Source organism: Osmerus eperlanus, chromosome 8 (assembly GCF_963692335.1).
Source record: "Osmerus eperlanus chromosome 8, fOsmEpe2.1, whole genome shotgun sequence".
Taxonomy (NCBI): Eukaryota; Metazoa; Chordata; class Actinopteri; order Osmeriformes; family Osmeridae; genus Osmerus; species Osmerus eperlanus.
This window is the reverse complement of record NC_085025.1, coordinates 3,578,732-3,595,025: the sequence shown is the minus strand read 5'-3', so window position 1 is coordinate 3,595,025 and position 16,294 is coordinate 3,578,732. Positions and strand designations below refer to the sequence as shown.

Sequence of the window (16,294 nt, the reverse complement as noted above, 5' to 3'; positions counted from 1 at the left end):
GTTATCTGAGTCTCAGGGATATTTGACATGTAAAACAGGATGTAAAAGTTATAGAAGCCTTTGAAGCAGTCAAAATCATAAGTGGCTCAAAATGTATGATTTTTTCCGAATGGAGTTGGAGTTTATACCGCTCTTTATGGCAAGCACTCCAAATCCCAGGATGCTGTAAACCACTGTAGGTACACGCCCACGCTAAATAAACCCGTTGGCTGTAATCCTTCATTAGCTACTAGCTAGAATCCTGTGCGAGTACTTTCATCTAACTGTTAGCCGGTGTTTTGCACCTTTGTCCTAAGAAAATGGATAACTCTGGAAAAGAGAAGGAAGCCATTCAGCTTATGGCTGACGCTGATAAGAAAGTGAAGTCTTCTGGGTCTTTCTTGGGAGGAATGTTTGGCGGGTAAGAAAACGCTGCACCAAAAAACAAGTGCCAGCAAAGTAGCGTAGCTAGACCTGTTCTTAACGCTAGCCGCACAAACGTTTTAGCTGATTAACTGAGTATCACCTTTAATTTCAAGATGCTACATAACAGTTCAAAATAATCTCTAAAAATGTCATTGATATACAAATGATGTATACCCAATGTTAATGGAAGACATAATAGTTATTCAACTTGCTAGCCTAAGGCAATCTATCTTATTCTTACAGCTCTCTAGCATTCTGGCTAACGTCGACTTTAGCTTGCTAGACGAGACCTACCTAAATGCAATGAACACCTCAGCAGGTCAATACTCATGGACTTACTCTATTATGCTTATTTGCTTGTTAACTGCCGGTCAGGTTCCTTCAGCAGTTGTGTGTCTGTATATTGTGTACTGTAGCGTTAAGCTCCTTTTAAGAGAATTTGAGATTTTGACTGGGTTGCAGTCCCTTGGTGATACTTTTCCTCTTCACAATCAACGGCAAAATAACAATTTGCCATTTGCCTTTACGTTCCTTCAAGTCGTTGCTTAATAATCAGTTAAAATTACAATAAAGGCAATCCCCTCAATGGAAATACAAAAGATTTATCAAGTTGTCCAACCGACTCCCAACTATGGTCTGTGGAGGTATTTCAGGCTTAAAAATCCCTCAGCATCAGTGCAAGTGCCCTAAATGTTTGTTATTTGGCAGGATCCTGTCAGAAATTGAGGACATTGAGCACAGCTTGGTATCCTTTATAGTGGTTTACCTGTCCTTCAAGTTAAAGTTTGTATGTTACTGATTTGCATGTGTTTCTATTACAGTGTGTGTGCTGTGCAATACAATTGAGTCATGACTCAGTGGTGCACTGTCATTGTGACACCTCTATACAGCGCTGGGGGTTGAGGGGGTGGACACACACACACACACTGAACAATGATGTCATCCCCTCTAGCTCCAATGTGATTGGGTGGCCAGGGCATCATTAGTGCTCCAGGGAGTTCCCAGGGGTCACCTACAGTAGTAGATCACAAAGACAGAAATCAATACAGACGTCAAGGCAGCTATGGCTGTAAGCTGGAGCAGAAACACAAATCCGATGGCTTGGTTCCCTCCCAACAACTCTGAACCTGAGTGGTCATACTGTTGTGTTTCTGTTACGTCTCTGACTCCAACAGCCACAGCTGTCTTCAAATGAATGAGTAAACTGGATGTGCTGTATTATGCAGGCCGATTTTTTATTTCTGTGTTTGCATCTTTATGGTGGCACAATTTCTAAGAATTGTCCATTGTTTATTTAGTCATTTAGCAGACGCTCTTATCCAGAGCGACTTACAGTAAGTACAGGGACATTCTCCCCGAGGCAAGTAGGGTGAAGTGCCTTGCCCAAGGACACAACGTCATTTGGCACGGGCGGGAATCGAACTGGCAACCTTCCGATTATTAGCCCGCTTCCCTAACCGGTCAGCCACCTGACTCCCGATTTAAATCCACCTCAATGTGTCAGTGTTTTGTTTAATGTTCACGTTTTTCTTTCCTGTTCTTCCAGCGGGCCCCATAGAGTGGAGGAGGCGTGTGAGATGTACGCCAGGGCAGCCAACATGTTCAAGATGGCCAAAAACTGGAGCGGTGGGCTTTTGTTTTCTCTCTCACTGATAAACACCATCACTAGTCCTGGAGAAACGGGTGGCGATCCTTTCGAGTTATGTTGAATTTGGCTGTGTTGGATTAGGGGCAAGGGGGGGGGAGGGGAGGCACAGATTTCAATGCTTCATGTTTTGGCTACCCACAATGTTTTGGGCCTATCTCGTTGTTTATGATCAGTGACCGATGCACTTTTTGTAAAGCTCTCTCTTGGAAGTCGCTTTGGATAAAAGCATCTGCTAAATGAATAAATGTAAATGATTTCACCTTACGTGCTTATGTGTGTGTACACTGTGTGTGTGTGTGTGTGTTTCTCCAGCTGCTGGTAATGCGTTCTGCAAGGCAGCCCGCCTCCACATGCAGCTCCAGAACAAACACGACTCTGCTTGCAGCTTCATCGATGCAGGGAACGCCTTCAAGAAGTCCGACCCTAACGGTGAGCCAGACCGCCGGTACGCTCTCTCCCCAGCCTAGGGACAGCTCCAGGGTCTTCTCCTTTCTGAACTATATATACGAGCCGTCTCCACAGCAACCGGAGGATAGGCGGTTGACGAAACGAAACACCCGCTAAAGGACCAGCTCTGCTGAGAGCTGGAGGGTAGACAGACTGAGACGCCTAACGGCAGGGTCCAACACAGCCCAGTTAGACTGATGGGTCGGTGCATCCACGTTCCCAGCACAGGAATCTGAGGCTGTAGAACTGGAGCAAACTCCCAACAGGGGGGCCAGTTTAGTCTGCTGGGACGAGTCATAATGAGATCCAGTTCAAAGGATTTCCTAGAGAGTTCTCGTTCCCCTCGCTCTCCAAAATTCTGAGATGAGAGCGATGGCTCTCTGATGGGGGATGCAGAAATCAAGACACAATAGTCGTGATTTGAGTCGTGATGCAAGTTTACCAAGTGCATAACCTGATTCTGCCGTCTACTGTCAATCTCAACCTGCTCCTGAGATGGAGTTCTGGGGAATTGACATATTTCTCTTGAATTCATAACTCATTTGATTCGGCTGGAGTGGAGTTTCTCTCTGCTCTTGTGATTCTCTCTCTGGAGCAGTAGTGGGGTTATTATCTGGGTTTGTCTGCCATACTGTCTACTCAGTGCATGGATTTAATATCTTTAATACAAGCCTTCAGCAGTGATTTATAGAAGGATATGGCGGTGTTCATCCCCATATGCCTAGTTTGATCCAGCACAAGACAATTCAATAGATTATGTAACCTTGACCTTACTGTGTATTAACCACTGCATATGTTGGGTAAGTCTTTCACTACATAATAACGTATAGCTACTATATTACTGTCCCAAATGAATGTTTATGAAATGTACCCTGAGGGTGATGTTTAAAATATAGTTTATAACAGATGATAGCTAGATGTAACTTCCCAGCCCCCCCTTGTATGTGTTTATACTATCACTAACATTGTCCTCCCAGTCTGACTGTTCCTCCTTTTTCTTTTAATGCTGCCATTAGAGGCAATCAAGTGTTTAAATGCAGCCATCGATATATACACAGACATGGTAAGATGCACAGAAACACACACCATCCGCTCTTTATGAGCCACTTCCCCGTCAGCCGGGCATGTACTGTAGGTGCTTGTGCCTGCAACGTTACAACACGAGAGCCTTTAAGCATTTCTGAGTACAGGTACTTAGTGTTATGCTCCCTTGTTCTGTAGCATGAAGATGTGAAATCGATGTGACACTGCAGGATTTCCTAGTTCCTCTCCTAGTGGTTGTGAGGCTTCTGGCTGCTCCCTGTGCTGTAGCTGAGGAAGGACGCTAGCAGCAGCGATATCGATGCCAGGCTCCTCTGCATCCAGTTAGTCACGATTCCTTCCGTCTTGTTCTCCAGGGAAGGTTCACCATCGCAGCCAAACACCACATCACCATCGCAGAGATCTACGAGTCGGAGATGGTGGATGTTGAAAAGGTGAGTTTTTGTCTCCTCCTCAAAGTAATTCTCTTTAATTACAGGTAGCTCCCAGTCTTTACATCCCTTGTCTGGGTTTTCTTTAGGCGATTGCCCACTACGAGCAGGCAGCAGACTACTATAAGGGAGAGGAATCTAACAGGTGAGTATCCTTCCAGCCTTGTGTACAGCTAAGGTTATATAGAGGCTGTCTGTCTGCTTCACATCTCCCCATGTCTGTTTCACAGCTCTGCTAACAAGTGTCTACTGAAGGTTGCTGCCTACAGCGCCCAACTGGAACAGTACCAGAAGGCCATCGAGATTTACGAGCAGGTGGGTTCTGATTTAAGGGAGTTGACTTTGATGTACCCATGCTGAGGCAGTATTCTAAAATCCAGTGTGTGGTTGCCAGGTTGGATCCAGCACCATGGATAACCCCCTTTTGAAATACAGCGCCAAAGAATACTTCTTCAAAGCCTCCCTGTGCCACTTCATCGTGGATGAGTTGAACGCAAAGGTTTGTTCTCCTGTCTCTTCGAAGCCAACGCATCTCCTAGTGTTTGGTGTCATGGTCTCTCCGCTAAATTCAAATTCTAAACTAAATTATTCCGGCAGCTGGCTGTGGAGAAGTACGAGGAGATGTTTCCAGCCTTCTCTGACTCCAGAGAATGCAAACTGTTGAAGGTGCGTGACCTGAATGACTGACAGACAACATGCTTCTGCTCATTTGTTATTCCAGCCCTCGTTTCTAACCTAGATTTTGTCTTTGACAGAAACTTCTGGAAGCTCATGAGGAACAGAACAGTGAGGGTTTCACAGAAGCAGTAAGCCTTTTTTAGCCCTACAATTCTCAAAAAAGATTCTGTTTCGTTGTCTGCTGGTCCTGACAATTCTTTACTTAATAAGAATGACATTTTGTGTTTTTTTCTAGTGGGCTTTGATCATTTCAGTAATATGAGGTTATTATCCCACTTCCTGAGAACTTCTTAAACCTCACCATGTACCTCTGTCCCTGTGTGTCTGTTCTTTCTTTCTGCGTCTGCCGTCAGGTGAAGGAGTTTGACTCCATCTCTCGTCTGGACCAGTGGCACACCACCATGCTGCTGCGCATTAAGAAGAGCATCCAGGGCGATGAGGGCGACCTGAAGTGAAGTTACCCCAAGGGGAAGCCTCTTGGCGAGGGGACCTTCCCTGGCATGCCTCTCCTCCCCCTCCTCCAACATCTCCTATTGTTTTAGTGTAATGACTCAGTATGGATTCTCCATAGACTACACTCATGTACATTTAGCAGCAATGCCTAGACAGCATCTGTAGATCAGAATACTTGGTTTCATGTACCATTTATTTATAGTTATATGGCTGTTTCTCAGTATTAACATCTACCATCTAAGGTATCTAGGGTGTGGAGCCGTTATAACACTCCTCTGTGGAGGACAGCCGCTCACTCTCTCCTCTCTACTCTGGTCGACCAGTAACCAAGGAGATCTGAGAGGTCCAGACCTCTCAGATCTCTACCGAAGCATTATCAAGATGTTAGCATTGAGATCAAGCGCCGCATGATTTGTACAGTTGCAATTTGGTCTTCAGTTTCAGCAGATGTGACTGGCTTTTAATCTAGAGATGAGTAACTATATGAGTATATATTTTAATATCACATACTTGGAATTATAAGTGTGTTTAGTTTTATTTCTAAAGGTTGTTTGGTTGATAGTGACCATCATAGTATGTGTGTGGCTTCCAACAGGAAATGTATTATCAGGGATTTTGTAACAGAAGAAAAACAATCACACCATCTGACTGGTTGTTGCTGCAGCCTGAGCAGGCACAGTAGTCCTGCCCACTCCTGAGGACATCACTTGTACAAGTTACTGTTAAAAAGCATCATACATTTTGACGGTGAAATTATGGTTTCCCTGATTCTTTTTTTAATGTACTATCAATTGATTTTCAGGGGGGGGGTTAAACCACCAATACATTTTTTACTTTATATGTCCAGCAGTGTGAGGTATCTGCCTGTATAAGTATTTTTGAATGCAAGGACTAGTTCTACCTTCCCTGTACATGTGAGGGCAGGCTCTTCAAACAGACAGCCTGTTCCATGTAGCCCATCGTGTGGTACGTTGTGACTTAAAGGTTTCCCTGTAGAGCACCTCCTACACGCCCCTTACAGAGCATGTCAGCGTGCAGCTTAGTTGTAGCTTCGTGTCGTGTTACTTTGATTGGCGTAAACGGACTGCACAGACGTTTCTACTGAATCAACCTGAATATCTCTGGCTAAATAATGGTCTTTTTATTTACTGTCCGTCTGTGTAAATGTACAGTAATAAAAACACACCTACCACCTGGTATTTTTGTTAAGTCTTTGAACGCGTGGTAACACAATACCTTTTACATACATGACCTTTATATCATAACCAAGGCTAGCCTGGTTTTTAATCATCTCATTGTGTGAAGACAAAAAAATTATGGATGAGCTCCACATCAACACTTGTAAGATTTGTACCATATTATACTTTATGTAATGTCCGTTTAAAAGTGCACTACATAAGCAATGCTGCAAGTCTGATTAAAGAATGATCATAACACACCGTTTGATCTGGAGGCGTGCTCTGAAGGATCAGACTGGACCTCGGACGTGCGTCACAGGGACAAACACACTGTCCGACTCACAAGACTGAAGAGGCATTCTGTTAAAATGTTGAACTGAATCCTATGAAACATGATCGCTTCTAACTACATAAAAACAAACCACATCCGGGTAGACAATCCACCTAAAAGGTCTGCATGAGCTTGATGCAAACCCCAGTTGCTTAAACACAGTTGGTGTATGGTCTAGTTAATAGAGATGACCATGGCCCCCAAAGCACCAGAGTGCTCAGTAGCACTCTGTCCTCTGTCAGAGGGAACAGAGGCTAACTGATACTCTGTCTCCAGGTCGGCTGCCTGCACTGTAACACAGTCCTCCCCTGAGACGGAAGCGCTCTCTGCTACCTCCTTGTCCTCTGAGCCTGTAATCCCCATCTCCGAGGCAGACTCGACCACTGTAACAGGAGCCAGCAGGGTCTGAGAGACCACGGTTTCCAGTACGGACGCAGTGGGGATGGAGGGGTTTTCGGACACGTGAGCCAGTATGGCCTCCGAGGACGAGCCGGGAATGGAGTGAGAGATGGAGACGGGGATGGAGTAGGGGATGCCGATAGTGGAGCCGTCCAGGGAGAGGATGCTGTTCCCTGTGCTGTCGGTGACGATCTGGGTGCCCTCTGTCTGGATGACCATGATGCCTCCCTGGCTGGGGTGGCTGACCAGGGCGATGGTGCCCGGACCGGTCCAGTCGGCAGGGAGGGTGACGGGCCCAGCTGGAAGCATCACTGCCCCCTCCTGGACCTTACTCCCATCTCCAGATGCGGCTCCTCTCGGCTTCTTCGCATCCCCATTCTTTTGGACTTTGACCTTGGTTAAGCCTTTGGGCTTCTTGTCCTCCATATTTCCCTTGAGAACCACCAGATAGTTCTTCCAGGGCGCGTCCATGTCATGAGTCTGTCAACGACAGGATAAGAAACATCTCTCAATGAAACATCAACGTCCTGTAATATGTACATTTACATTTAGTAGACACTCTTATCCAGAGCGACTTACAGTAAGTACAGGGACATTCCCCGAGGCAAGTAGGGTGAAGTGCCTTGCCCAAAGAAACGTCATTTGACACAGCCGGGAATCGAACTGGCAACCTTCAGATTACTAGCCCGATTCCCTAACCGCTCAGCCACCTGACTCCCTGTACTTAGAAGTGAAATAGTAAGTCAATGAAAGTGTTTTCCTGTGCAGGTATATCTGCCTCACCATGGTGTGCCTGCGGACGGTGGACTTATCGGTGAAGGTGCGGTTACAGAGGCCACACATGTAGGGCTTCTCCCCTGTGTGGATACGCTGGTGCCTCTGCAGGGCGTTCAGCTGGGTGAAGCTCTTGTCACAGAAGGTGCAGCTGTAGGGACGCTCACCTGACGCACAGACACGAGGATAAACACAGCGACACTACAACAGATGATCAAAAAGATGTTGATATGTGTGTTAAGATATATGAATGTGTGCTCACCTGTGTGTGTGCTTACCTGTGTGTATGTGCTCACCTGTGTGTATGTGCTCACCTGTGTATATGTGCTCACCTGTGTATATGTGCTCACCTGTGTATATGTGCTCACCTGTGTGTATGTGCTCACCTGTGTATATGTGCTCACCTGTGTGTATGTGCTCACCTGTGTGTATGTGCTCTCCTGTGTGTATGTGCTCTCCTGTGTGTATGTGCTCTCCTGTGTGTATGTGCTCTCCTGTGTGTATGTGCTCTCCTGTGTGTATGTGCTCACCTGTGTGTATGTGCTCACCTGTGTGTATGTGCTCACCTGTGTGTATGTGCTCACCTGTGTGTGTTTTCATATGCTGGTGGAGCGAGTTTCTCTGTGCAAAGCCTCGCCCGCAGCGTTCACACTTGTACGGCTTAGAGCCGGTGTGGATGTTGGCGTGATGCCTCAGGTATTCTTTAGACGCAAAGCTTTTCCCACAGCTCTCACACATGAAGGGCTTCTCTCCTGGGAGACGGCAACACAAAAGCGATACATCTATTCAGCTAAACACCACTGGTCTTAGCGTCAGTCACTGTTGACGCTGAATGGGGAAACTGTACCAAGACCTGTGGAAGCACTCTGACCTGTGTGTGACCTCTTGTGGTAGCACAGCATGTGCTTCTGGTTAAACCTGGCTTCACACTGGTCACAGGCAAACGGCTTCTCTCCTGTGTGGATCCTGAAACACACATGCATAGACAGATCAGATCAACAATAACCATCAATATAACTTCATTCGAAAACCGTCAGAACAGCGTGTTTTCAGAGCTGCTCGGGCTGGTTGTGCGGGTACCTGCGGTGCGTCTTGAGAGCGGAGCTCTGGGAAAACCTGGCCTGACACTCGGGACACTGGAAGGGCTTGTCTCCCGTGTGAGTTCTCTCGTGCAGCGTGAGGGCGGTGCGAGAGCTCAGAGACTTGCTACAGACCGGACAGACATGGCGCATGGCCCCTGCTCCACCCTCGTGGACCTGGGAGAACATTAAAAAGAAAATTCAACATCGTAAAACTGTACTTATTCAACGGGACCACTCGCAGACAGGAGGCACGGTGGCAGAAGGTGTTCGAACGTGGGAATCCCAAGTTGTTCGAAACTGACTTCACCGGACATCACCTGCCGCTGGTGGCGGATGACGTCCTTCTTGCGTTTGAAGGTCTTGGTGCAGACGTCGCAGGAGAAGAGCCGCTCGTCGTTGTGGACGTGCCTCTCGTGGATCTTCAGGTTCCCGCGGTTCGCAAAGGTCTGCTGGCAGGTGTCACAGCGGTACACCACCTCCGCCTGGACACCATGACTCACACTGGGACCACACACACACACAGAGGGACAGGTGACACTTTATGACAACAATCACGACTACATCGCTTACTGTGACCGGGTCGTCAAACCCCAGCACCCACCTGATGTGTTTCATGTAACTCTTCTCATAGAGAAATGTCCTCTGGCACTTCTCACACTTGTACTGAGTGTCGCCTCGCTTGGCCACTCTCCTCCTCGTGCCCTCCTCCTCTTCCCCCTCCTCCTCCTCCTCCATCTCCATGAACACAGGGTCATCCCCTGGCTCCTCTTCCTGGATATCAGCATCTGCCGTTTTCTCAGAGTCCTCCTCATCGCCCTCCTCCTCGTCACCCTCCTCCTCGTCACCCTCCATCACAGCTTCCGTCAGAGCCTCGTCCTCCTGGGAGGAGCCGGGTGCATCCTGGTCGGAGTTCTCCGCCGGACCTGGGGTGATCTTCAGTCTCCGCTTCTTAGGAAGGCCAACGTAGACCTTGCGGCCGGCTAGTCTGTTGCTTAGCCTTCTCCCCGGGAATTCAGGTTTCACCTCAGCCGTGACCTTGACATTTGCCTTTTTAGGGCTTACCTCCTTATTCTCAGACATCCTTGGATCCATGGATCTCTTCATCCAAGACCTTCTTGGCAGTTTCACAACTCTAGTATTTTGTGTCAACTTCACGGCATTTAAACCTCCCTTTGTCTCTTGTGATGTTTCTATTATAGGTTCACTTGATGTTTCTGTATTCAAAACTAAGTTGCAAGCCTCTGTAAGCATCTTACAGTCCAACAGTTTTGACATCTCATGAACATCACAGATTCTCTCTTTGGCAACCTGCGCTTTACCAGTGTATACATACTCTAAAAACGTGCTGAACTCAATGGTGTGTATATTGGTGAGGAACAATTTCTTTGGAGCATCTCGGGCAAGTAGAATACATTTAAAGTAGCCACTGGAAGCAGCTAGCACCACTTGATGGACTTCAAACTCTTCCAGCTCTCCTTGGAAATTCACCTGTACTGTGACATCACACAGGTGACCCTTCTGTCTCATTTGGTGCATAGCCTCCAGCATGTCCTCATGGTGACTGTCGGCCAGGAGCTGGTAGCTCATGTTTCCTCGGTACTGTTTGGAAGAACCTGTAATATGAGAAGTAGATGTATTTGACTTTTATATTCACCTCAATTTCGACTCAAAGTCTAAAATATAGCTACAAGTCTTTATTCATATTGGTAAGTACTAACATAATTTTCATGCGATGCTTTCGAATGACAGCCATCTACAGTGCTTAGGGGGCTAGCATAACATTAATCTATCGTTACTCAGAATAGCTAGCTATCTCTAGCAAGGTAGCTAGTTAGTCTGGAACTAATTGAGCAGCTAGCTAACGTTAGCTAGATACCTGGACACGTTATTATTGTAATCCATGCACCTTAACTCAATTAACTAGCTAGCTAGCCATTAACATGTCCAAACATTTGTAATAAAATAACTATGCTAAGGTTTAGCTTGCTCGCTAGCTGATGAGCAAGACGAGATCCGCTTAACAAACTATTGCTAATCAAAGACTGCTAGGGGCAGGTCTGAATAGAAAATGAATCGTAGTCAGTAATTCATTCTTATGGTGTTTCAATGTTGTAAGCATCGGCACAGATGGTGATATGCGCGTCGCCAGCTTTCTTACCGTAAACTCGGTAATGGCAGTCCTTTATAAATGTAGCTTGCAAGCGGCTTCCATCTAAAGTATTTCCTGTAAAATGTGCTCCACGGACACTGACGTAATGGTCCCAATGGATATCCGGGTCGTCGTAATGAGTTAGGCTCCGAAAGTTGTCAGAATTTAGCCTACCTCTGTGTCTTTATACATCTTTATGTATCGCAGCATAGAGCATATTTAACTGTGCTCATAGACCCGAAAAAAAATCGAAATGTTTCCGTGCTCCGATCGCAGACAAATTGTTTAGCATTTACTTTTAATGTCCACGCGGTGGTGTCATTTCATCATATTGTTCCACCAGATTCCTCAACAAGCAATGTTTTCAAGACCAGTGTTAAGTTATTCAAACGCGCTTTTGATTTGTGGTTGGCTGATTAAAATGGATCAGTATTTATCTTAGAAACGAATGATGTGTGTCAAAACAACTGTAAAATTTAAATAAACAGTAAGTTAACAAATAAACAAGCCCGGATGCCTCTTTTATTCCTCTTGAACTCAACGCAACGTGATAATCATCCACACCATTTTTCTGAACGTAGCCTACACTGTCATTCCAAGGGTGAATGTTAAGCTACTTGAGGATTCACTGGGGTGCTGTTCAGCTGCCAAGGTTTTTTATTGACCGAGGAAATCCATATACCTTACATTTGCCCTAATGAGTTCTGCAAACTCTCATGCTCTTCCGGTGATTCATACTGCTCTCCTGTCGACCAAAGGCTGTGGTTTTCAGCTCAGGGCTGGAGCACCGCCACCATGTCTGCATGTCTACTGAAGCTACCCTACGCACGCACGTACGCGCGCGCCCGCACGCACGCACGTCAAAGCACCCTTCAACCTTTACTCTTTGACCCAATTCAGAAAACCTTTCATAATGTTGAGTTGCCTGTAACTAATGGTCATGGTTGGATATAGTTCAAGCGCTCAGATTCCATAAACATAGATGGAATGATTGTTGAAGAGAGATTAAGTTTGTGGGTTTTTTCTGTTATTAAAAATAATGTTTTTCATTTGCCATGGCATTACCAAGGTATTTTCTGTTTTCTCTCTCTCTCTCTCTCTCTCTCTCTCTCTCTCTCTCTCTCTCTCTCTCTCTCTCTCTCTCTCTCTCTCTCTCTCATGGGTTCAATGTACGGGTTGTCAGATTCTGCAGGCTGAGGGATCAGGAAACAGCAACAAAAAAAAAATTACAGTACATATAGTAAAAGCAGATCATATAAATGTTTTACGACAATGCTTGGACTATCTCCTCACCAGCTGTGGTTAGGGATTGGGTTAAAAGGGTGTTGCACGTGAGGTTTTATAGTTCTGCATCAGGTGTCACAGGGTGCTCGTCCAAACAGGAGAGACCATCTCCAGGCCTCCACTCCTCCAGGGCTTCCATCCCTTATCAAAGACTTTAGTGTGAAGAACCCAGATGAAAGAGTCAACTTGTGATCAGATGATGAACTAGGTCTATTGATAGACTTGATGTTTATGGAGATACATCGCCATGTTGTTAGTCATGGGATGGGATGTCATGGGGTTCATAGAAGGTGAGGCGCTCGACACAGGAAACGACCTGCCAACGTTCGGCCTTGTTAGCTCTGCCATGAGCTAATGCTGCAAAAATGATGTCCGACGCATCTTAATGCGCAAACAACAGCGAGGGAGTCAGGTGGCTGAGCGGTTAGGGAATCGGGCTGTTAATCAGAAGGTTACCGGTTCGATTCCTGGCTGTGCAAAATGACGTTGTGTCCTTGGGCAAAGCACTTCACCCTACTTGCCTCGGGGGGAATGTCCCTGTACTTACTGTAAGTCACTCTGGATAAGAGTGTCTGCTAAATTACTAAATGTAATGTAAATGTACCCCAACATTGAATGAAGGTAAACTGAGAAGAGATGCTAATCTACTGGTTTTTGGAGGACATTTATGAAACAACACTGCAGAATTCAGTGGCTTAGAGGGGCTTTTTCTTCTCTGAAGTCATGCAAACAGTTTGACTAAGATGCGGTGAGGTTGAAACTGTGTCCTCAGCGGACCAGTGCATACCAGCAGATGTACTGAACCAGCCATGGTAACACACCCGAACATGAAACTGTGGCAGCTCACGGCACAGAACAGCCACAGAATTCTCTCTGCTCTCCTATCCAACCACATGACCAGTGCCAGGCCAATCATATCTGAGTCCAAGTTAGCATTCTGTGGTGTTTGCTGCCTCCATCCCATTGAGAACTGAACTCTGTAAGGGAATCATGGTTTGTGAAATAGCATGTTTTTGGGCTCTGAATAACCTTCGGTCATTACTGTGCAAATAGTTGTTTTTCCATCTTGTGCTTAACAGGCAAGTTATGGCCACGTATAGGTTCACTGAATGTCTGACTGCTGTTCTGCTGGATAGTTTTTGTTGTATATGAATGATCCCTTTTTTGTGAATGACTGGAAATCTCCATCCATAATTATGTAAGGAGGGAAAACACTGATTCATTTACTCTACATTGAGTTCATGCAGCTCATTCATGGGTGTGCTATGTAGGCAAGGCACACACAAGCGCACGCACGCAAACACGCACGCAAACACACACGCACATGCACACACACACACACACACACAAAACCTGCACACATACAGACCTGTCACAAGTAATCTCTCCGGCTCACTCTCACTTCTTCTGCTTTTCCACTCTTCTTCTTGTTCCGTGGCAGCATGCCACACCACACTCACACTGTCCAGAGCAGGCCTCCCAACCACCAAGTATCACAAGGAGACAGTAGAAATCACACTGGCTCAACAGTGGAACTGATCGTGGGTGTAACAGTGTCATTTATCCTCATCTCTGTTAATATATTTACATTTTACATTTTAGTCATTTAACAGACGCTCTTATCCAGAGCGACTTACAGTAAGTACAGGGACACAACGTCATTTTGCACGGCCAGGAATCAAACCGGCAACCTTCTGATTACTAGCCCGATTCCCAAACCGCTAAGCCACCTGACTCCCTAATAGGCAGTGATGACTTTTTTTGATGACTTCATGTTAGAAAAGAAAAGCAACAAGGCAGGATTGATCTGGATGGAGCCTCCATACCATCATCCAAGGAGTGGATCCTGACAAACGTTTCTTTGAAATGAACAGTGTGAAGATGAGCCCTGCCTCTCTAACTTCCCTTCCTATTCTGGGGTCACTCTTTGGGGACATGTTTTCCTTTCACTGCCATGGTTGGGAATTGGTGTGGCACTGATAGATAAAATTACTTTCAAAAACGGCCTCTGAGTCACCATCTCTATTCCCAGCGCTCAGCCTTCTCTCCTTCAGTCGTCCTTGTGCTTCCTCTCCAGTGTAACTGTATACAGCACTTAACACTCCAGGTGGCACAAACACCGGCTCAAGGACAATAACCCACACTTGTGATGCTCACAAATAGACTATTTGTCCATGCATGCCAATCACGTTAACCAGTCAGCCTTCCTGTCTGTGTGGGAACACAGGGACATTGTGTGGTTTGTGCTGACATTGTGTGGTTCTGATCAAAATAGATCATCCTCCACTTCAGTCTTGAGTGTAGGTGGATACTTATCAGCTCTGGTATTCTGAAAGATAAATCTCTACCAAGAAGTGTTTGAAACATTAAAGTCGAATGATTAATAATGTGTCTGATGTCCAAGCCACCCACATCTGTGGTTGATGGCATTCGGCTGAGGAGGGTTTCCAGCCTACCTCAGTCTGATCTCTGAGAACACAACAGCAGGTGGTGGCCCCTTCCCAGACTTCCCAGCATGCAACATTCTCCCTGACGGAGGGGGACATGACCGTCAGCACATTCCTGAAGATTTGGAATCCCACGAAAACCAATCTCTCCTTCCTCCCCTCCCTTTCCTCTCTTCCTCCTCTCCTCTCCCCTCCCTCTCTCTCTTCCTCCTCTCCTGTCCTCTCCCCTCCCTCCCTCCCTCTCTTCCTCCCCTCCCTTCCCTTCCTTGTCTCGTTTCCTCACCTCCCTTCTCTCCTCTCTCTTCCTCCCTTCCCTCCCTCCCTCCCTTCCTTAAATCCTTCCTCTGCCACCCTCATGTCCTCTCTTTCTCTTCCGCAGATTGCATCACCCGTCTGTCTGGCCCCCACTACTCAGCCCCCGTGATGTTACACACACATGCACACGCACACACACACACACGCACACACGCACACACACACACACACACACACACACAAGCTCACACAAAATTATGGGCACAAGGCTCCTTCCAAGTTCTGGTTTTGTGGCGGCAGCATGAATTTCATGCCTGGTTAGAGAACAGAGTTTTGGAAGCCCTCCAACTTTGTTCCATAGACTCACCCTCCTCTTTCACTCGCTCTGTCCGTCCTTCAACCTCTCCTTCCCCCCTTCCATCTTATTTTCTTTCCCCCTCCCTGCACACTCACCCAGAGGTCAGAAATATCCTGTGGTTTAGGTCTGATCTTTGTGGATATGCGTCTAAATGAAAAACACACACACACGTACTCACACACACACACACACCACACACACACACACACAGGGAACACATGCTGAGCTGCATGTTAGGGACAGCAGTGTGATGACTACAGACACACTGGTACGAATTACATTCCATCTGTCTACAGCTCGCAGGGTCACCTGAGCCAGTTAACGATGGAGAGAGTGTGACAGAGAGAGAGTGTGAGTGAGTGAGTGAGTGAGAGAGAGAGAGAGAGAGAGAGAGAGAGAGAGAGAGAGAGAGAGAGAGAGAGAGAGAGAGAGAGAGAGAGAGAGAGAGAGAGAGAGAGAGAGAGAGAGAGAGAGAGAGAGAGAGAGAGAGAGAGAGAAAGAGAAAGAGAAATGATAGGAATTTGAAGGAAAGGAAAGTTTACGGGGCTCTGTTTGTCAGAGTTGCCCTCTGGTATGGAACTAGAATCAGCCTATCCTCCCAAACCCTAGCTGTAGCCCACCAGCCCTCAACTAATCCATGGTTGTGGGTCACTGTGGTGGTTTCCCCTAGAGGGGTGTTCCAGAAGCAGGCCTCAAAGGACTAGGTTAACCCCTGGCTGCTGGGCTCACCCATCCTGTGGGTTGCATAACTTGGCAGCGTTCCAGCTCTTGTGTAACCGTGCCGGTCTAAATTAACCACTCCTCCATCACCCGTCCATCTTCTCGGAGGGTTGTTGAAGGGAAAAAGACTCGGCCAATGAACTAAACCACAAATTGTCTTTGGAAGCACAAGACTGCGCTGCTGGATTTTTGCTTGTTGACACAATAGCTCTGA

General features: G+C 46.5%; 2 protein-coding genes across 3 annotated transcripts; one reads left to right on the top strand and one right to left on the bottom strand.

Annotated features, from left to right (window-relative positions):
* The first annotated feature begins 200 nt into the window (after window positions 1–200).
* napbb (N-ethylmaleimide-sensitive factor attachment protein, beta b) lies at window positions 201–5,610 on the top strand. Of its 2 annotated transcripts, XM_062467179.1 has the most exons (11): window positions 201–400; window positions 1,952–2,031; window positions 2,366–2,482; window positions 3,517–3,563; window positions 3,898–3,975; window positions 4,062–4,117; window positions 4,203–4,287; window positions 4,367–4,471; window positions 4,570–4,638; window positions 4,728–4,778; window positions 5,004–5,610. In XM_062467179.1, exons 1-11 carry the CDS (start codon window positions 300–302, stop codon window positions 5,103–5,105), a joined length of 891 nt encoding a protein of 296 aa, XP_062323163.1. In that variant the 5' UTR covers window positions 201–299; the 3' UTR covers window positions 5,106–5,610. The 2 variants fall into 2 exon arrangements, with proteins under 2 accessions (XP_062323163.1, XP_062323166.1); XM_062467182.1 differs by lacking the exon at window positions 3,517–3,563 and having other exon boundaries at window positions 347–400.
* A 613-nt stretch (window positions 5,611–6,223) lies between these two features.
* Window positions 6,224–11,261, bottom strand: gzf1 (GDNF-inducible zinc finger protein 1). The gene is made up of 8 exons (XM_062467178.1): window positions 11,026–11,261; window positions 9,469–10,480; window positions 9,185–9,368; window positions 8,866–9,041; window positions 8,657–8,751; window positions 8,370–8,537; window positions 7,795–7,952; window positions 6,224–7,491 (listed from the first exon to the last, which is right to left on the bottom strand). Exons 2-8 carry the CDS (start codon window positions 10,452–10,454, stop codon window positions 6,787–6,789), a joined length of 2,472 nt encoding a protein of 823 aa, XP_062323162.1. The 5' UTR covers window positions 10,455–10,480; window positions 11,026–11,261; the 3' UTR covers window positions 6,224–6,786.
* Window positions 11,262–16,294: the final 5,033 nt, after the last annotated feature.

Coding starts and splice junctions, on each gene's coding strand:
- gzf1 (XM_062467178.1), bottom strand. CDS start 10,454: ATGAGCTACCAGCTCCTGGCCGACAGTCACCATGAGGACATGCTGGAG. Junction 9,042..9,184: donor TCATCCGCCACCAGCGGCAG/GTGATGTCCGGT, acceptor ATGTTCTCCCAG/GTCCACGAGGGTGGAGCAGG. Junction 8,752..8,865: donor GCTCTCAAGACGCACCGCAG/GTACCCGCACAA, acceptor TGTGTGTTTCAG/GATCCACACAGGAGAGAAGC.
- napbb (XM_062467179.1), top strand. CDS start 300: ATGGATAACTCTGGAAAAGAGAAGGAAGCCATTCAGCTTATGGCTGAC. Junction 3,564..3,897: donor TCGATATATACACAGACATG/GTAAGATGCACA, acceptor CTTGTTCTCCAG/GGAAGGTTCACCATCGCAGC. Junction 4,118..4,202: donor AAGGGAGAGGAATCTAACAG/GTGAGTATCCTT, acceptor TCTGTTTCACAG/CTCTGCTAACAAGTGTCTAC.